Source organism: Pseudorca crassidens, chromosome 2, assembly GCF_039906515.1.
Source record: "Pseudorca crassidens isolate mPseCra1 chromosome 2, mPseCra1.hap1, whole genome shotgun sequence".
Taxonomy (NCBI): Eukaryota; Metazoa; Chordata; class Mammalia; order Artiodactyla; family Delphinidae; genus Pseudorca; species Pseudorca crassidens.
This window is the reverse complement of record NC_090297.1, coordinates 4150482-4171614: the sequence shown is the minus strand read 5'-3', so window position 1 is coordinate 4171614 and position 21133 is coordinate 4150482. Positions and strand designations below refer to the sequence as shown.

The window sequence follows — 21133 nt, the reverse complement described above, 5'->3', positions numbered from 1 at the left end:
CTGCTGCCAGTGTCCTTGTCCTCACGGTGAGCCACAGCTGCCCCCTGCCTTGGCAGGAGACCCTCCAACACTAGCAGGTAGGTCTGGTTCGGTCTCTGCTGGGGTCACTGCTCCTTCCCCTGGGTCCCGATGCGCACACTACTTTGTGTGTGCCCTCCAAGAGTGGAGTCTCTGTTTCCCCCAGTCGTTTTGAAGTCCTGCAACCACATCCCGCTAGCCTTCAAAGTCTGATTCTCTGGGAATTCCTCCTCCCGTTGCTGGACCCCCAGGTTGGGAAGCCTGACGTGGGGCTTGGAACCTTCACTCCAGTGGGTGGACTTCTGTGGTGTAAGTGTTCCCCAGTTTGTGAGTCACCCACCCAGTGGTTATGGGGTTTGATCTTACTGTGATTGTGCCCCTCCTACCGTCTCATTGCGGCTTCTCCTTTGTCTTTGGATGTGGGGTATCTTTTTTGGTGAGTTCCAGTGTCTTCCTGTCGATGGTTGTTCAGCAGTGAGTTGTGATTGCAGTGCTCTCGCAAGAGGGAGTGAGCGCGCGCACGTCCTTCTACTCCGCCATCTTGAACCAGTCTCCACCCCCTTGTTTTTGTCCCACTGGATATTTAGATTCTTGAAGACAGGGCATTTGACAGTCCGCTTCATGGTGTGTGGACTGGGACGGAACGAGTGCTTGGTGAATATTTGTTGACCGGGTCTGCAGAAGCAAAGATCTCAAGGGAACTTTATAGCCGCTCCTTTTGTAGATGCAAAGCAGACGCCTGGAGGGCAAAAGACTTTCCAGAAGTCTGAGAGGAGAGGGGGGATCAGCCCGATCCTGGACCAGTGCCCTTTCTTTGCCCTCAGGGCCTCTGCTCCTTTGCCTCTCCTGGCCTTGGTAGGCAGAGGGCTGGCATGGCTATAATGTCTTTTTTTTTTTTTGCTGTACGCGGGCCTCTCACTGTTGTGGCCTCTCCCGTTGTGGAGCACAGGCTTGGGACATGCAGGCTCAGCAGCCATGGCTCACGGGCCCAGCCTCTCCGTGGCATGTGGGAGCTTCCCGGACCGGGGCACGAACCCGCGTCCCCTGCATCGGCAGGCGGACTCCCAACCACTGCGCCACCAGGGAAGCCCAGCTATAATGTCTTTGATGTGAGTGTGACTGGCTGTGTGCTTTCAGACTGGCTCTGAGCTTCACTTTCCACATCTATAAGATGGGGACAGTAATGTTACTTACCTTACGGAGATGTTGGAATAATGAAAATGAAGATGTTTGTGAGTGCCTGGCTCATGATAAGGATTCAATGAAAGCTGGTGCCTTTTCTTTATTTCCCCTCTGGAGAGCCCACTGTACCCTTCTCTTGGGCTCAAAGCATGGGACCCTCCCAGTTTTCCCTTTTTTGTTCATCTAGCCCCAAAGGCCCCTCTGCCCTTCCTCCGCAGCCTTCTTAATTCCTCCACAGCATAACTTAGTGATTTGCTGAATCACTAAAAAAGTTTTCACCGAGGGCGTAGTCTTGACCTCATGGAGCTCAGTCCTGCGGGGCGACCGGGACCCCGTAGCCTGGTGGAGCCTGGTGGAGCGGGGTGCCTTCTGTGACAGCGTCCTGTGTGGGACATGGAGGTAGCTCCTGGTCTGACTTCCCAAGGAAGAGGAGGAATCACCCCGGGGTGTATGCCTGATGGCCTGGTGGGTGGCACGGGCGTGGTGTCCGGGAGCAACTGAAGCAACGGCAGCGCGCAGTGGACGGGAGTGAGGACTGGCTGAGAGCCGTTCTGGGTGGGGGGCTGGGGGAACGCAAGCACTCTGCGTGTCCCAGAGCCCCTGGGACCGTCTGGGCTCCCGCCCGCAGGAGGCTGTGTCTCAGGAGTCCCCTCCCTTCCATCACCCTCTTGGAATGTTGCTGCCTGCCTGCACCTGTCCATCTCAGTTCTTTGATTTTGGGTGGCCTGCCTTTCCGAGCAGCTGCCTCTTGTGCCGGTGCATCTCCTGCTGGTGCTGCCTGGGGCCTCTGTTGTGTGTCCCCGGCCCGGGTGACCGTAGTGGAAGGGCTCCGTAGCAGCTCCCCGCCAAGTGTGGTGCTGGGTCCCACTTCCCTCAGGGGAGCGCGGGGAGGTACTGGCTCAGGTATCCGGGGCACGGGAGCAAAGTCTGGGGCGCCCTGCAAAGGAGGCTGCATCCTGGGTCGGAAAACCCCGCGGGGCAGGCTGTGGGGCTGCGGGGGCCCCTTCTAGAGGACACCCTGCCGCGTGTGCTTTGCTTGTGCTCCCGAGGTAGGAAGGGCTTCCCTGTAGATATGCACTCGCTTTCTAAGAACAAACCTCCCAGTTTTATAACTAATGTCAAGGAGAAAAGCACATTTTCCTGAAAGACAAATGTTTGGGAGTCAAGTTTACTGAAACTTAAATTTCATGATTGAATTTGATGAGTCCTGGTGGACAGCCTGGTACCACGGCCACAGGACAGTAGGTTCCCTTCTGCAAGCAGTGGGCCAGTGAGCAGATCAGTACAGGACAGGTGACAAGCGGTCAGAGGCCTGCTGGGTGTTGGTCAGACCTCTTCTGCTTACAGGTCATGGACACCTGTATGCGTTCCTGTGGCTTCTGTAACGAATTACCACAAACCGGGGGACCGAAAACAATTTAGCTTCTTTCAGTTCTGAAGGTTAGAAGTCCGCAGTCAGTCTCACTGGGATAAAGCCAAGGTGCCGGCAGGGCTGTGATCCTTCTGGAGGCTCTAGGGAGAATCGGGTTCCTTGCTTTCTCCAGCTTCTAGAGGCGCCTGCGTTCCTCGGCTTGGGGTCCCTCCCTCCGTCTTCACGTCTCTCCCGCTTCTGCCCCGCCTGGCCTTTTCTCTGACCCCCCTGCCTCTCCCTCATCAGGACCCTTGTGACGATTTCAGGCCCACCTGCATAATCCGGGTGCTCTCCCCATCTCATGGTCTCTAACCTGATCACGCCCACAAAGTTCCTTTTGCCACGTGAAGGCCAATAATCATCGGCTCTGAGGATTGGGTTGGGGACGTCTTCGGGGGCCGTTATTTAGCCGCCACAGGCCTTTACGGCTCCTGTAACTCAGCTCTGGTTGGGGTGGGGCTGCCTTCCATCAGGCTTTCTCCACCTGGAGGTCTGGGTCCTGCCGGCAGGGCCATCCCCGCCACCCTCCATCTCCACCAGCTTCCCCTGGGCTGGCCTCTTACCTTAGGCTCTCCCTGGGGTGGAAGGGTGGCCCCTGGGGCTCCAGGCCGGCCTGGGCAGCTCCTGGCCTGGGGGAGAGACAGCCTGTCCAGAGGGTGGCGTGGCTGGGGTCCCAGGGAAGACACACCCAGTGTGCGTCATGGGTTCTGGGAGGGCCGTTCCACAAAACAAGGGATATTGAGCAGACAAATGTAACCTACAAAGGAAGAAACCCCAAACTAGAAAGTGCGCGCCCTCCTGTTTATACAGGCCGGGTCTGGAGGCCGAGGGGCGTGCCCGCCCGAGGGGGTGCCGGGTGGGCGTGGCATTCCAGTGGGCGGCTGGGCCCCGCCCTGAGGCCCGCAGGGTGTGGGAGGGGTCACATCCGTGCCTCCCAGGCCCCCTGCATTCCCAGCACAGCCTGTGAGCGTGGAGGGTGGGCCTGCTGCCCGAAGACTCGAATTTGGCTTCCTGTAGAACAGCCCTTTTCCAGCTTTTGAGTGTCAGATCCCTTTATGCTTTAAAACATGATTGCGGACTCCAAATAACTTTAAAACTTGACTGACCGCTACCAATATTTGTTATTGAGAAGCATCTACAGTGTTATTAATTCATTTAAAAACAGTAGACCTGTTACACGTTAACATAAAGATGTAGTTTTTTAATGAAAGCCAATTGCGTTTTCCGAAACAAAAACATGAGCAAGAACTGTGGGGTTGTTTTGCTTGTTTGCGAATCCCTTTAACATCCTGCTGACACACCGCTGAGGACTGCTTGGTCTGGTACAGGCTTCCCTGTTGTGATGGGTCATTTCGGCTGAAGTCTGAAGGAAATCCAGCCTCACCCCGATGAGGGAGGAGGCCCTTAGAGAACTGGGGGTCTCCTGCTTTGGTGCTGTACCCAAATCCACAAGCGGTTGTTTCCTGAGGGTTTCTTGCGTGCAGGCTGACACCCTGTTCCTGAAGTTTCACAGTGTTCGGGTGGATCTTTCATCCATGCAGAATTTTATGTCATTGTGCTTGTTCACTCGGAAAATACTGCTTCTGCGTGAGGCAGATCTTCCAGATATTGACACATCTAATCACACAATTTCAAAAGATCACTTTCGTTGCCGGCACTACCCATCTCGTCTGGCAAGTCTTTAAAGAAGTATGCAGCTGTCTGGCTCACAGTGGAGGGTACAGATTTTCCCAATTCTGAATTTTGCCTGAAAGCTCAATTTTTTTGACGAGTTTTCCTTGCAGTGACAGGTTCATTTTGTTCACGTCTGAGAGATTGTCTACAAAGCACCCAAGTCTGAAAAACCATGGTTTGTCTCTGAGCCGTTCTTTTCGTGAGAGTGGTGTTGCTGAGTGAAAGAAGGAGCTAGTTCAGCTCGCAGAACAGCGATCACGCCCGGCTTACCCTGGGGTGACCGTTGTCTTTCATCTGGCAGCAGAAATGCTTTTCGTGTATTTCCCGTTTCATCACAGAGTGTTGAAAGCACTCATCCTCAAGGGTCAAGACGTCATAAAATCCATAGTTTTCACAGCTTCCCCAAGGACATTCTTAGGTGAAGCTGTTGGACGTTATGCCCTGAGAGGGGAAGAACCCAGGATGGCTTGTGGGGTGCGGTGCCGTTTGCCTCGGGGCGTAATGCAGCTTCACCCACCGTTGCCTTGGCACCACCGGCGCCAATGCCAACCCAGTGAAAGAGGCAAGTGGCATCTGGAGGTTATGAAAATAGCTTTGACCCTGTGGAGCCCTTGACCACCTTGGGCAACCTCAGGGGTTTGGGAACCACGTTCAGAAAACTGCTGTCTTAGAAGATCAAAGCCCGTGCCTTCTTGCTTGCCATTTTAGCATACAGAATATGGCCTCTGTTCAAGGCCAAGAGCTTATGATTCTGTGTCAGCTGAAGACAGTCTCTCGAGAAGGTTCAGATCCCTGTCTGCTGGAAGGCGGGTAGCATCCGTATTGAGCCAGGTTGCCAAGGCACCCAGAGCACTCAAAAGCTGTCCCCACCTGGCTTCACCAGCAAGACTGCATGTAGCTCAGCTGTCTTGGGTGCCGGACTTCAGGGGCCCCTTGAGCCAGGGCTCTCGTGATGACGTCTGGACCCGCTGGCCTTGCTCCTGCTCTGCCTGCCTTTTTGTATGTGTCTCAAGGTAGCTGCTCCTGTGGTGCCCGGGGCAGCTTCAGGCTGATGACGTCTCTGCTCCGAAGGCCACAGAAAAGAGTGTTTCCTTCTCCTAACAGAACCAGCAGAAGCTCTGAGATCATATCTCGTTGGCTCTGAGTGGGTCATGTGCCCCAAGCCACTCTAAGACAGCCCTGGTTCCCGAGGCCTGGTGCCCTTGTGCAGGGCTCGACCTCCACAGCTGGACAAAGCACGTGCCGGTCCCTAAATCAGTCACTGAGACCGGGATTGGTGTGCTCTGGTTGGCCAGGGGAAGGTGGCGTGGGCGCCAGTCTGCTGCACTGGGGGGCTAGAGGGTGGGATGGCAGAGTGTGGGTTGCAGGGGTGGTGGTTTCCCTGGGGTTCCTGGGAGGTCGGAAACTTTCAGAACTGCTCTAAGAACTGTGGCCCTCATAACTCTTTTCTTTATTTGAAAATGAATGCCGCAGGTAGTCCTAGAGGCCCCCAGTGACCCTCAGACCGGCAGAATGCACGACTGGCACAGGATCTTTGACCAAAACCTGCTGGTCCCTCCCCACACACAGAGAGCACGCCAGCCTCTAAAGGAGTCGACGGCATTTCAGTGTGTCCTGAAGTGGCTCGATGGCCCGCTCATTAAGCAGGTAAAGAAATTGGTTCTTTACTGTCAGACGCACGCTGTCACTGCTCTCACCTGAGATGGTATTGATTTTCACATGTTTATTTGAGTCTTGTACCGTACCCATCACCCCGGGCCTTGGCAGTACTCGGAGGTAAAGTGGTCCGTCAGCAAAGAGGATTTGTGATTCAGTGACTCGGTCAGCACTTTTGGCCCTGGCTAAAAGGCTTCTTTTTGCCTACAGTGGAGCAATCTAAAAACCCAGGTAATTCGAGTTCCTGGGTTATTTCCTGACCAGGTTGTTTGCAAGAGGTGGCCTTGTGCATGGCTCAGCATGGCCGGCTTTCAGCCTGGCAGTCAGAATAGCAGGGGCGGAGCTCTGGGCATCCTGGGAGATGTGCCTGGGAGGTACCACCGCCTTTGCACATTCAGGCCCTTGCTCTGTGGCTCTGCGTCCACCTGTGCCCTCCAGCTGCCGGGGGACCTGCCGGAGAAGCTGGCGCGTCTGTGCCTCCTCAGACCACCCACAGGATTGGATGGTCCTAGGGAGGCCCAGTGTCCTGGGGGGACGCACAGGAAGGATCCAGCCCTGCCAGTGTGAGCACGTGGCTTGGCAAGACCGTATCTTCTTCCTCTGCAGCTGGCAGGGTCGTTCTCCAGGCACGCAAAGCTGTCGGAGCGCTGGGGCTATTATTAAATCACTCGCATCCGTCCTGCATCATCACTTCGAGCCCTTTGATTGAGCACCTGCCGTGTGCTTGCCACTGTGTTAGGTACTGTGGTGATTACTGCTCTTACTACTTTACTTCTTAGCGCTTTACTTGTGTTAGTTCACTTCATCCTCATGACAACCCCAAGATGTAGGTAGCATCATTACCCCTGTTTTACAGAAGAGGAGGCAACCCGAGAGAGGTGACCTTGGTTGCCCAGGGTGACACAGCTCCAGCCGGCCAGCTGGGACTCCAACCTAGGGAGACCGGCTCCAGCAGTCTCCTGGCCTTCCAGGAGCTCACAAGATAGTGGACAGCAGGAATTTTGCAAAGGAGATTTTATTTATTTTCCCATTTTACTTTATTAATTCATTTTAATTTGTTTTTGAAAAGGTAATTCCCATAGTTCAAAATTCACAAGGGCGCACAGGGAAAGTGTATTGTCCCATGAAGTCCCCAAGGCACCCAGTGTCCCACCCTAGATACAGCCAGTGTTAACCTGTTTTCTGTACAACTTTCTGGAAATTCTAAGCAAATACAACAGATAAATACAGTTGTATGTATTTTTCCTTTTTTTTTTAACATAAATGATAGCTTATATTCTGTTCTATATCTTAAAAAATATTCTTAACAATATGCGTTATAGGTTGTTCATGTCATTCCATGAAGAATTTCTGGCTCTTTCTTAAGACAGCATGGCTTTTCCTGTGTGGATGACCTGTCATCCGTTCATTAGGCCCTTGCTGATGACCCGTTGGACTCCCTCCAGGGGTTTGCTCTTACAGACATGGCTACAGTGTGTAACTTCATGGACATCGCTTAAAAAAAATGCACACATATGTCTGTGGAATGATTCCTACAAGTGGTTTCGTGATGTCGAGTCACACATTTAAAGTTTTCACTTAAAACCCAATTATAAGTTGTTTATAAAAAATCACACTGTAAACCTAAAGTGTGTGTCTTCAAACCATACGTATGAAAGGGAAAGGATGGAGAAAAGGCCGTGTAAACACTAAGCATAAGAGAGCCTTGTGGCTGTACTAATATCAGACAAAGTAGAGTTCAAGGCGGAGCATATCCCTAGAGATAAAGGGACATTTCACAGCAATGATGTCAGTCAGGAAGACGTGACGGTCCTAAATGTGTGTGTGCACCTACGTCGGGAGCCCCCAGAGGCACCCCCCGGGCTCAGGAGGATTTGACATGACTCAGCACACAGTCATCCTCAGAGGACAGATTTATTTCAGTGAGAAATTACCGAGTAGGATGCGCCGAGCCAAAGGCGTGTGGGGGGAGACGGGCGTGAGCTTCCAGGGTCATCTGCCATGGGAGTCCCCCAGGACACACTTCATTCCCTCAGCAACAGGCTGCGACACCACCTGTGAAATGCTGTCAACCAAGGAAGCTCGTTAGAGACTCAGTGCCCACAGGCTCTAAAAACCTCAGGGCTTCTCGGGAGCTGGTCGTGTAGATACCCTCTGCCTAGCAGGTACCAAGATTCCAGAGTCCCAGAAGGAGAGCAGGCGTTCAGCGTAAATCACTCCGTACAGGCAGTTTAGGTCCTGGGAGCCGTTCTCATTCGTTAGGGTGGTGGGACCCCCACGTTCCCGGAGGAGCTAAAGGCCCAGCAGAGCCTCACTGCGGTACGCGGTGCTGCTGTGGGGAAAGGGCTGGTCTTTACAGCGTCTGGTGCCTTGTCTGTATTTGTGGCCATGACTTCTCAGTTCTCAAAGATCTGCTTTTCTTTTGCTCACACCCCAGCGCCACCCCCAAATAATTCTGGCAAGTTGAGTTTTTAGTTTGTGGTTCTATCAGGATGTAAAGGGTAAAACAGAACACAGAAAACCATGCAAAATAGGCTAAGCTTGAGGTAATTTGTTATCTCACATAAAGACAAACCCATAGTTAGCATAAGCTTCAGGTGTGCCTTGATCCAGAATCTCACGTGGTGTCACCTGGACTTGTTCTTTCTTGGCTCCTCATGGCATCATGTGTGTCTGTCTCTGCAGCTCTGGCCTCTTGTGTCTCGTTGCTCTGGGTGAGTCTCCAGCCTGTGTCTGGGCCCAGAGACTCCAGCCTCTGGTTGGCCAGGGGAGGGCTGTGTACTTGGACTCATAACCTCACCAGGACCACGGGCCGTGGGAGAGAGGTAGTTCCCCGAAAGGAACTGAGACCTAAACTGGGGGATGGACGCTGAGTGGCCCAGTTCTCCGTGGATGGTCCGTCAGCACTTGCTGGGAGACTCGTGACCTTGAGGACCCTTCAGGGCTGTCCCTCTGTCTCCTAGGCTGTGCTGGAGGTGCTGTCGGAGGTGGGCTGCCACCTGCGAGTGTCCCTCTTTGACGTGACCTACCGACACTTCTTCGGGAGGACGTGGAAGAGCCCGGCGAGGCCCCTGGAGCCGCTCTGCAGGCAGCCACCCAGGATCGACTTCAGTGAGGTGGGCGTGCAGGGTGGGCGTGCGGGGTACGGTGGGCCTGGGGGCGCCGCCAGCGCGCCCTAGAGCCCGGGAACGCCCCTGAGCGGCGGGCCCGGCCCTCCAAGCTCGTCCTGGCGCCGGCCCCTGTTTCCAGACGGAACCTTGGGTGGAAGCCGCACGCCCTGAGCGGTTCAGCTGGGAGTGGGGGGCACACGAGGGGGTTTCGTCCCCTTCACGGAACTTGCAGCTTTTGGAACAAAGTTAGGAAATTATCGATCTCATCTGACTCCCCTACCTTTCCTCTCCCCTTCTTTTTCTTTCTTTTTCGTTTCTTCTTCTTCTTTTGTTTTTTTTAAAATGAGCAACTTGAGACCTAGCAGTAAAGTGACTTACCCAGGTAGAAGGTAGCAGAGCCCGGAGCCCCCGCCTCTGCCTGCAGACGGGGTGCTCGCGTTGGCATCAGTTGGTGACACGATTTTGCCCACGTAGCTGTGTCTGGCCGCCCCGCAGACAGGGTTTTCCATCTTCGTTCAGCTGCACCAAATTCGCAAACATCCCTCCATCGCCTGCTGTCTGCTCGGCATTGTGCCGGGCGCCGGGGCGATGATGCTGGGTGGACGGGCCTGGCGTGGTTCTCACCCTGGACAACTTGCAGTCTGCTGGGACGACACACCCAGGCAGGCAACAGAGCAGGTGCAGGTGTGATAGGTTCTCGGAGGAGACCGACAGCTGCTGCCCTGAAGAAGGAGGGAGGTGTGCTGCAGGCAGACCTCTGCGAGCTGGGCCCCAGGATGAGGAGGGACCCAGCCCCGGGACGAGCAGGGCGGCAGGTGCCGCAAGCAGGGCAGGCCCCGCATGTGCCCGGGGGTGGGGGAGGGAGGCGTGGGGAGGCAGCCGAGGGTGGGCTTGGTGGGCTGGCTGGGCAGGGCCTTCCTAGGGACACTGGGCTCTTCCTCAAGAGTGGGAGGTGTCCCAGAGGTCTTCTTCCCAGCTGCTGCTTGAAGCTGAACTGCAGGCAGCGGGGTCCTGCGGGGGACGGTCACGGGTATCGGGAGGGTCAGTGCTGTGTTGGCGTTGTCCTTCCCGTGCGTACAGAGTCAGGGAAGCCCAGTAAGTGACAGTACAGTGAATAATGGAGGTGGTGGCAGTGACCATGGCCATCCTGGGGGAGGTCGCCGTGCGTAACCAGACCAAGCGAGCCGCCCTTTTCTGCGGGGGGCGGTCCTGGCCCAGTCGTGAGGCCGCTGGGTCGCGACTCTGCACTTGGCGGTCACCCAGAGTCAGGATGCCATGTCTCCGCGTGGATTGATTCTGACTGGTCCTGTTACTGAACATGCCGGAGAGGATGACGCCGCCCCCAGAGGTCAGGAAAATTAGATAAGGCCGTGGGTATGTGTGTCCTGCGGCCCAGGACCGCGGCTGGTGTCCAGGCTGCCAGACGGCCTGTGAGGTGCCCCTTAGAGTCTGGCTGGAGAGAAAGGCCGCGTGTTGTAAACCGGGGAGTGACGGTGGGCGGCTGCTTAGGGTGCCGTCCCAGCTCAGGCAGTGAGTCGCCTTCACGCCTCTGACTTGGGGCGGTCAAGGCCCGGGCAGGAGCGCGGTGGCCCCGATGTTGCTGGGAGCCTTCCAGGGCCGGGCTGTTTGGATTCGCTTTCTCGGTTGGACAGTCAGGCCCCGGGAAGCCCGGTGTGGTGACAGTTAGTACGGTGACACAGGGTCCTCTCACTCCTGGGGAGTCTCCACGGGAGAGGCTGGCTCCCAGCACCTTGGTGTGGTTTCGTCCCCGCCATCCGCCTCTGGAGGTCGGTAGATCATCTCTCCGCCTTGAAGAGCAATCCGGCAGGTCAGAGGCTGTGAGTGCCACCTGCCTTGACCGCAGGGATTGTTCTTGGGCCTTGTTTTCACCCCAGGCATCGGAGGGGCCCTGCAGGCTCCGTTTGGAAGCGCTGCCGTGTCGAGGGGATGGTTATGCTCTGAAGTCAGCACAGCAGCACTTTGCCGCCACTGGGGTCCCGAGATGAGCCCTCCCTCCGTGGCTTTCCCCTTGGCTTTCCCCGTGGCAGTGGCTGTCACAGCCTTGACAGGCCACGCCCGGAGGGCCTGCCCTGTCCCGCCACCAGCTGGGTGACTGTGAGCCCTGCAGAGTGGAGGTCGCGTTGCAAGGAAGCCTTCAGAGCTGCCGCTCCCCCTTCTGGACTCGTCCAGGGTTTAGCGTCCGTGCCTGAGCGGGCTTCTCGTGTGTCCCCGTGTCCTGGGAGCTGTGGGTCTCGGGCCTTTCCAGCTCACAGTTCAGGTCTGACCTGAGCTGTGGGAGCCGAGTGCCGCTCCATCGTTCGTGTTCTGCCGAGTGGGGCATGGGGACGGGGCCGTGTGTTAGGGAGGACCACAGCCCTCAATGTTTCTGGAAGAATCTGCACCCTTCAGCCTTAGTTACTGAAGTGGAGATCGCAGCAAGGCTGGTGTGGGTGAACAGAGCATTTCTGGTTGGGAGCTGGTGTCAGAGCCACGGAATTGCTCAGGGAAGAGCTGTGCTCCAGCTGCTATGCCCAAGGCGAGCAGCAGAGGCCAGTGGTGCCCCAGGAACACCCATCCTGATGCGCCACTCGGCGGCATCCTCCTTGCCCAGCGCTTTCCTCCCATCCTTGACGTTCAGAGTTTAGTTAACTAAAGAGAATCCCCCTTCGCCGTGTGTGTGTGTGTGTGTGTGTGTGTGTGTGTGTGTGTGTGTACCTGTGTGCATACGTGTATGTACGTGTTTACATGAAGTGTGGAGCATTCCCAAGGTGGCCTAGATAGGCAGGAGGGACTGGTTCTGCGGTCTCATCATCTGAGCAAAACTCTGCGTCCGTACCTATGGGAATAGAGAGAAACACAATTTGCCCTTTTTTGAAGTGATTCTGAAATTTGGTGATGATCTTCTTCTGATTTTACTAATTGCCTGGGTTTTTCTGGTTCTGCCGATCAGCCGTGGCTTGGGGGTGATACGACGGGAGGTTGCCAGCTGCCAGTAGCAGGGGACCATCTTTGGAATCGACATGGCTGTCCCGCCTACACGTGGATTCCTGAATCAGCCGCGTGGGCTCTGGGTTTTGATTGAGTTGTCACTGTAATATGCAGCCCTGAAAGAAGATGTTGTTTTATTACTTTGCAAACAACGTCCTGAGGAAAGACTTGGGAAAAAAGAAGTCCTTCCTTGAGCCCGAGCTGGGTGTTTCTTTCTGTGAGTGATGAATTCCTCATGCTGCGCTCAGATCCCCTCTTGTCCCAGCCTCTCGGCTCTGCCTGGTGGAGCCCAGGGGACCAGCTCCGGGCCTCTCAGCTCTGACTCATAATTAGGTGCTCCCCTTCAAGACCGTCCTCGGTGGAGAGGAATTGCCCTTCACTTGCACTGAGACGGTTGATCATTCATTCAACCTCTCAAAAGATATCTTTAAAAAATAATCCGGGGGGCTTCCCTGGTGGCGCAGTGGTTGAGAGTCTGCCTGTCAATGCAGGGGACACGGGTTCGAGCCCTGGTCTGGGAGGATCCCACATGCCGCGGAGCAACTAAGCCCGTGAGCCGCAACTACTGAGCCTGCGCGTCTGGAGCCTGTGCTCTGCAACGAGAGGCCGTGATAGCGAGAGGCCCGCGTACCACGATGAAGAGTGGACCCCGCTCGCCACAACTAGAGAAAGCCCTCGCACAGAAACGAAGACCCAACACAGCCAAAAATAAATAGATAAGTTAAAAAAAAAAAAAATCCGGGAGGCCAAAGTACCGTGCAGTTCCTACACTTTCTTTCTGAGATGGACATGATTCTCCCTTGGATTCTTTCCTTAACCAACCACGCTCAGCCTTTCAGCGACAGGCTCGTTTCTCCTCCTTTGTTTAGTGTGTGCAAGTGACTGGCAGGATCCTAGTGGTTCTTCACAGGCAGCCGGAGCCCGGACCAGGGGATGGGTCCTCCTGAGCCCACCGCAGCCGAGGTGTTGCTGAAGTCACAGGCGGATCCCTGGCCTCCGGGAGACACAGGTAATTGGGCTGCTTCCTCGTCCCATCGCCAACCGAGAGCAACCAGCTGCTGAACGTGCTTGTTCGTCAGAGTAATGAGAGTGAGGCGACTCCCTTTAAAAGCGGAGGCTGTCCATAAAAAAGAATGAAATCATGCCATTTGCAGCAACAGGGATGGGCCTGGAGATGATCGTACTGAGTGAAGTAAGTCAGACAGAGAAAGACAGATATCATATGATGTCGCTTATATGTGGAATCTAAAATAGGACACAAGTGAACTTATCTACGAACCAGATACAGACTCACAGACACAGAGAACAGACCTGTGGTTGCCAAGGGGGAGATGTGGGGGAGGGAAGGATTGGGAGCTGGCGGTTGGTAGGTGCAAACTATTGTGTATAGAATGGATAAACAGCAAGGTCCTGATGTGTAGCGCAGGGAACTATATTCAACACCCAGTGATAAACCATAAGGGAAAGAATATGAAAAGGAATGTGGACATATGTATAACTGAATCACTTTGCAGTACAGCAGAAATGAACACAACATTGTAAATCAACTATACTTCAATAAAATTAAAAAAAAAAAAGTGGAGGCTGTCAGGGAATGTCAGCATGTCCAAACGAAACTCTGGGAGGCTCTGCCGTGCCTCGGTTAATCTCCGGGTTCTTGAACGTGCCTTACCCTCTCCTTACACCTCTCACATGTTCCAAGAGCTGCTCCTGATGCAAACAGTCTGCAAAGCAGGAATCCAGTGTCACTCCCGGGCACCGTCTCTACGGAGAGAGCCTGGCCTCAACCGCGTCACCCGAGGAGGGCTTCTCTCCTCTCCAGCTCAACAGAAACCAGTCCTTGGGGACACCAAGCCAGGAATGGACGGTGGTAGGAAGGGGATAGAAATGAGTGAGTGAATAGAAGGGCAAAGGATATCTCTCCGTGATGTTTCCAGCAGTGGGATTTAGTTGTACTGTGTGGTGATTTAACTGTCTACCACGTGGGGACAGTAGAAAGCTCTGAATTTGTCAGCTTATGCTGTTGTGTTCATCATCTCCTGGGGGCGTATTTTTGCTTCGGGCTGTAACTGGGTTTGCTGTTTCTGAATAAGCCAAGCCATCATTCTCCAGGCGGGAGCGGGACAGGCCTTGGCCTCGGGGGTGGGATCTGATGTAGGGGGACAAGGGCTGAGTCCTGCTCCGTCACTTACTCCTGCGGGGTCTTAGGCCAGTTGTTTAAACTCTTTGAATTCATCTTCAGTGCAGCGCCCATCTCCTAAGGGTCCGGGGTGTAAACAGTAGGTTCTTCCCAGACAGGCGCCCAGGGAGCAGTAGGTGTTCACTCAGCAAACACTGGCTGGGGGTCCGCTCTGTGCCAGGCTCTGTTACATTAGGAGCTGGACGTGCCCGGATGGATGAGATGGTGTGTGGCCGTTTCAGCCGTGGTGGGGTTTGCGTTGTCACTGTAGATCGGGGCTTGTCAGCCCTGGCTCCGCGGGCGCTTTGAGCCACATAGCTCTCTTGGCGGGGGGCTGTCTCCAGGGCTGTGTCCCTTCCTGTGGATAATGGCGGGCCCCACCCCGGATGAGCGGAAGCTTCTGACTTTGGAATTACAGATTTTGCATCTTCCCAGATGCTTGGCAACTTTGCTCGGCGAGCTCACCGTGCTCGGAGCGCTCAGTCTTGTGGTGGCTTGTGTGCAGGAAACTGCCCTGAGCCTCAAGGGGAAGGTTGAGCTGGTAGATGTTGGCTGCAGGAAGGATTTGTGATATAGTCACCTTCCTGAAGACATCCTATTAAAGGTTTATTAAAAAAAAATGGTTTGGAAGGCACTAGTTTAATTTCTGATCCTCTCTCCTGTGGCCTTGGCCTCAGCCTGGGACCGAAGAGCACGTGTCACTTAGGGCAGGTCAGGCGGAGGGGCGGCCGGCGACGCGAGGCCGCAACCTCTCCAGGAAGGCACATCCTCTGAGGCCCGATCGTGTGGGTGAAAGTGGAATCTGGGCCCCGAGGCAAAGCGGTGTCCGTGTGTCTGAAGATGAAGGCATTAAGACAGGAGCATTTCTGTGATTTATTAATCTGTTTCTCTTGTCAGAGAGGCACCTTGTCAGGGGTGGCTGAGTGAGATGTGATGCGGGGGGAGCCAGAGCCCCGCTTTGCCATCTCCCGTGGCTTCTCTCGCAGGTAATTGGATGGGCTTGACTCTAGCTTTTAATCGTGCAGTGGCAGCCCATGCATCTGCGAGCATCCTGCACGGCCTTCTTGAGGCGTCCTGACGCTGGAGGGCGTGTTTGCAGTGCTGCTTGACCGCGGTTGAGATGTCTGGCCAAGCCCACGGGGCTGGGGGTGGGGGAGTGCCTGGGTTCCAGGTGACTTGGCCCTCCTGGGGACCCCCCCCAAACACACACACACACACACACACACACACACACACGCACACGGGTTGAAACTGCAGAGTTGTGTGGTTCATCCCAGGAGGCTTTTGCTTCCTCCGACCCTCCGAGTTGGTCGGCCCTGGGCAGGGTGTGCATTTTCTACCTGCCTAATCTAGCCTTTACCTTTGAACTTTGAACTTCTTGAGGGCTGGATCGCGTTTTCTAGGTTCCTTAGAAATTCTTTAGCATGCGCTGTGCCCACACTAGAGGGGCAATAAATGATGTTTGGAAAAGCATCCGTCCTTAACCAGCAGTAATGATGGGATGAGACCCTCAGACCTCGTGTCGCCTTGTGATTCACGGAGCTTCCAAGGCCGACCCTCCTGGTGAAAGTGGGGTCTCTGGAGACAGACCAGGGGGCTCCGTGGTCGGTTTGGTCTCAGAATAATTGTTTTCAGTGGTAAAGGAAAGGGAGAGGCAACAGCCATGAGTCCACATGTGGGACGTCCCCAAAGCAGCTGGTCCCCCGCCTCCAGGCAAAGGATTTCAAGGTGACCTCTAAGCTGGAGGCTTGTTGCTGCTTTGCATCAGAGCTGACAGTGTTTGTTTCACTGCCAAGAGAAAAGTGGGTAGTGTTCATAAAACTGATATGCACAGGTGTACATACGAGAGGTGAGATAATGACAAACTTGACTTTACAGCAGGCCTTTTTAAAACAGTTCTTGAGTCTTGGAAACGGAAACATAATTCTCTCTTGGTCCAACTGCCTGTCAGCTGTAAGTGGTCACTATTTCATCATTTTGCAATAAAAGATAATAGAATAACGATTTATATCTCGTGGCTGATGTTTTAATGTGTCTCTCTGTTATCCTGGGCTGACAGTCTGTGATTACAGTAAACGTTTTCTCGGTGACACCATGGTAATGACTTAATGCGGGATTGTTCCAAGTTTAAGTCACGTTGCCACGGGCCCGGCCCGGCCCTGCCTTGGGGGGAGGGTGGCCTTTGTGTTCTGCTGGTGACTCTAACACCTGGGCTTCGCCCCAACAAGGACGCTGGGTTCCAGGGACCACTCGGGTCCAGAGCCTCAGGTCAGCGCTGACCTGGGCTCCTGGGACGCTTGTTGCCCATAGATTCGCAAACCCAGGTAGTGCCTCCATTTCTGTCTTCTGTGTCTACGACGCTTGTTAGCTGAGAGCAGCTGCTTTGGCTTTCAGAAGATCGGAGAACAGCAGCAGAGGGAAGGCGCTTCCATTCCCACTTGGGAGGGTGTATCTCAGCGACGGGAGCTGGATTTGACCCGCCCGTGTCCCCCTTCCCCGTGGTGAGAGTGAGGGCTGCCATCTGTACCTTAGAGGATGGAGAGGCTGCAAGTGGGAAACCTTTTAGGAGCAATTTGAGTATCATCTACTTGGCTTGGGTCCACAACTCCTATAATAAAGAATCCCACCGTGGGACATCCCTGGTGGCCCAGTGGTTAAGAATCTGCCTGCCAATGCAGGGGACACGGGTTTGACCCCTGGTCCGGGAAGATCCCACATGCCGCGGAGCGACTAAGCCCGTGCGCCACAACTACTGAGCCTGCGCTCTAGAGCCTGCGAGCCACAACTACTGAGCCTGCATGCCACAACTACCGAAATCCTCGCGCCTAGAGCCTGTGCTCTGTGACAAGAGAAGCCATCGCTGTGAGAAGCCCGCGCACGGCAACGAAGAGTAGCCCCCGCTCACCGCAACTAGAGGAAGCCCGCGTGCAGCAACGAAGACCCAACGCAGCCAAAAAAAAAAAAAATCCCACAGCAATATTCATCATTAAAAGATGTTAGTTGGGCTCTGAACTGAGGATCCTGCTTAGTTTATTTTTATTATTTTTTTTTTGCGGTACGCGGGCCTCTCACTGTTGTGGCCTCTCCCGTTGCGGAGCACAGGCTCCAGACGCGCAGGCTCGGCGGCCATGGCTCACGGGCCCAGCCGCTCCGTGGCATGTGGGATCTTCCCGGACCGGGGCACGAACCCACGTCCCCTGCATCGGCAGGCGGACTCTCAACCACTGCGCCACCAGGGAAGCCACCTGCTTAGTTTAAACAAAATTAATTCGGGTGCAGCCTCATGGTATTTCCACACGAAACAGGGATTAGAGTCAATACTGGCAAGTTGTGATTGCAGTTTGACGGCGGTGTTGGATGGAACGGCTCAGCGGGTGCGTGGGTGCGGTGGGCTACTCACGTCTTTGGGCTCGTGGTCCTTCCGGGTGATGGGCATGGGGCGCGAGGCTGCCCCAGCCCCTTTGTTCTCCAGAGGCTCTGGGTCTGTTGGCATTTTCTGTGGATGGGAAGGTCCCAGAGGAGAAGCAAATAGTTTGATGTCCCAGATGCTGGGCACCCTGGAAGGAGGAGCTGTGAGGGGGTCGCTCACTGGGCCCCTTCTCTTCTCTGGCGCCTGGAAGGGATGCTGCTCCCCACGCGGCGTGTTTGTGGCGTTGACGTGACAACGAGGAGGGAGCGCACCTGTGTTCCTCCGTGTTCCTTCTCTGCAGCTCGAGAGCGTTCAGTGCGTCCCTGGCTTCTCTTTTGCAGCCCTTCTATTTTCACACGTCCTTGAACCACCCTAATATCGTGGCCGTGGTGGAAGTGGTCACTGAAGGCAGGAGACGGGACGGGACCCTTCAGGCTTTGTCCTGTGGGTTTGGAATCCTTCGGATCTTCAGCAACAACTCGGAACCTCCTGCGTCTGCCCCCCAGGACAAACGGTATCTGCCCCATTTTCCCCATCGCTGGGGTTTCTGGCGTCTTCCTGTGGTGATTTAACGGCTTATTATTTGTCCAGACTAGAAAGCTCTGAATTGTCAGCCTGTGTGTTCATCACAGTCTCCCGGTGGTATTTTTGCTTCGGGCTGTAACTGGGTTTGCTGTTTCTGAATAAGTCCAACCGTCGTTCTCCAGGCGGGAGCGGGACAGGCCTTGGCCTCGGGGGTGGGATCTGATGTAGGGGGACAAGGGCTGAGTCCTGCTCCGTCACTTACTCCTGCGGGGTCTTAGGCCAGTTGTTTAAACTCTTTGAATTCATCTTCAGTGCAGCGCCCATCTCCTAAGGGTCCGGAGTGTAAACAGTAGGTTCTTCCCAGACAGGCGCCCAGGGAGCAGTAGGTGTTCACTCAGCAAACACTGGCTGGGGGTCCGCTCTGTGCCAGGCTCTGTTACATTAGGAGCTGGACGTGCCCGGATGGATGAGATGGTGTGTGGTCGTTTCAGCCGTGGTGGGGTTTGCGTTGTCACTGTAGATCGGGGCTTGTCAGCCCTGGCTCCGCGGACACTTTGGGCTGTCCCGTGCAGTGTACGTGGTCTCGTAGCACCCCTGGCCTCTGCCCACTCGATGCCAGGCAGCCCCCTCCCCGCCCAGCTGTGACAGCCAAAAGTACCTCCAGACTTTACCCGACATCCCGACGGCGGCAAAGTCATCCCGGGTTGAGAACCACCACTCCAGACACACAATCGTGGAAACCCCTCAAACGTTGTTTTCTTGGGACATCTCCAAGCATGACCAACTCCCCAGGCATTGTTTTCTAGTGCTGAGGTTCTCAGGCTGCACTCGGGCCGTGCTGTGTGTGTGCTGGACATGCTTGGCCACGAGTGCTGAGGGCTCGCGGATCTGATGCTGTCCTCAGCCATCTGTTTCCCACGGAGGGTCGAGAAAGCTCCTGGAGGTGTGGTGCTGGGGTCCCCAAGGCCTTCCTTTCGAGAAGCATAGCTGACATCCCATGAGTAAACGCAAGATGCTGACCTGCATCTCTCGGGTCTTGTTTTGCAGGTTGAGACTGTATCACGGCAGCCCCCGAGCCCTCCTGCACCCGCTTCTCCAGGACCCCATAGAACGTAAGAGACGAGGCCTGGCCAGGCCTGCTCCTACTGTCCTCAGCAGCACCTGTTCGTCATTTGACTTTCCTGAGTGTTAGAACCTCATCAGCTTAGCTGAATTGTTACTAGATTTGGGGAACATGTAACATTGGGCTTGGAGTTCTGACATAATTTGAACATCAGAGACACACGAGCCTATAAGGATTGTGTAGCCGTGTGAAGACGACCCCATGGGGGCCACCTGGTGGGAGGGCTGTTGGCCTCCTTGCCCCTGGGGTAGCAGCTTTGCCCCCACGTGAAGTAGTGGCTGTCCATCACTGCCCAGCGGCTGTCCCAGGAAGCCTTTGACCGTGAAGTCCGTGGGTCATCTCCACCACAGCAAGGTGTCCAGTGGTGCCAAACGAGAGTGGCATCTGCAGGAGCACCTGGCATGCATGGGCCCCGAGCGGAGCGGCCGGCCTTAGGGCAGAGTGGGCTTCCTGCCCTGCCTCTGTGGCTTCTCCTCCCGAGCCGTCAGGGTACCCGTGGGAGGGACCTGCGGCCCCCTGGCTGCCGGCCGCGTGGAGGGTGGACGGAAGGGCGTGCGGTGAAGCGGGGGGGTGGGCTAATAGGCTGTTTCAGGGGCCCGTGTGGGCTCTGCTGGCCCTCGGGGAGTGTGGACGGGGGCCAAGCGGTGAAGGTGGGTCTCTTTGGCGTGGGGGGGGGGATGACTTTCTGTCTCTGCGATGTTGCCCAGTTTCCGATGGGCACCCAGCCAGTGTGAAAAACCCAAGCCTACCCCGACCCATCCACTCGCTCTGAATTTGGTGAAAATCTCACGATAGAGGAACAATCGGTCAGAAACTTGGTTTTGTTGGTACAGACTGGCTTTTAGGTTATTTCGCAATTGAATTTAATCATTAACCTGCCAGCGTTTTCTCTCCTGAAGTATCCTTAGACTCAGCACCTTTCCAACAGCAGACACAGCCCCCAGGTTGGTTCCAGGCCCACGGATCTGGGCGCTGGTGGAGGGTGTGGGAGCTGCGGCCGTGTGAGGGGGGCCTGGGGAGGGAGCGCCACAGGCTGTCAGCTCATCATCTCAGGGGCATTTCTAAAAGTGCAGGGCTGTTTTTCTTGGATGGATAATGCAGTCACATGACCCAGCATTCAAAGTACTGAATAGTATGAAAAGGCTCCGGTGAGGTCTCCTTCCTCCTCTGCTCGGCCCTTCACCTGCACCACAGGTGACCTTCCTCTCTGGGATCTTGTGGGTCCTTCTAGGTCCTCTGATGACACACAAGCACACGTGCACGTCCCTGTTCTGTTTTTGCCCCCGTTTACTTGTCCCAGACCTTTCTTTTTTCCCTTAATGATTGATCTTGGAGGATGTTTCATATCAGTACCTAGAAAGCGTGCTCATTCTTTTTTTTTTTTTTTTTTTTGCGGTACGCGGGCCTCTCACTGCTGTGGCCTCTCCCGTTGCCGAGCACAGGCTCCGGACGCACAGGCTCAGCGGCCATGGCTCACGGGCCCAGCCGCTCCGCGGCATGTGGGACCTTCCCGGACCGGGGCACGAACCCGTGTCCCCTGCAGCGGCAGGCGGACTCTCAACCACTGCGCCACCAGGGAAGCCCCGTGCTCATTCTTTTTACAGCTGTGTGGTATTTCATTGAATTGCTGTTTGTGACTGAACCAACCCACCCCAAATGGACCCTTGGGGCAGTTCTGTAAGAACAGAGGGTTGAAGGCTTTGCTGCAGTGGACATCTGCCATTTTGCAAGTGTGCACGTGAATCTGTAGGGTAAACTCCCAGAAATGGGATTGCTGGTCTGAGGGCCTGTGCATTCACAGTTTTGTGTTATTTCCCCTGTTTGCCCTCCATAGAGGTTGTACCAGCGTGCTCACCAG

The 21133-nt window shown here is 55.1% G+C and overlaps 1 protein-coding gene across 13 annotated transcripts in view; it reads left to right on the top strand.

Annotated features, from left to right (window-relative positions):
* The window catches only part of NPHP4 (nephrocystin 4), a 148802-nt gene that overhangs the window by 6899 nt on the left and 120770 nt on the right, over positions 1-21133 (top strand). For 3 of the 13 annotated variants that reach the window (XR_010938909.1, XM_067718197.1, XM_067718142.1), the window contains exons 1-4: positions 5622-5932; positions 8905-9057; positions 17969-18141; positions 19200-19264. Coding sequence is in view for 9 of the 13 variants with exons in the window: in XM_067718197.1 (XP_067574298.1) it covers positions 5750-5932; positions 8905-9057; positions 17969-18141; positions 19200-19264 (574 nt within the window). In the remaining 4 variants the exon portion in view is untranslated. Of the gene's footprint in view, positions 1-5620; positions 5933-8904; positions 9058-17968; positions 18142-19199; positions 19265-21133 lie in introns of those variants that run through there. The other 10 variants (XM_067718232.1, XM_067718216.1, XM_067718151.1 and 7 more) reach the window with 9 other exon arrangements.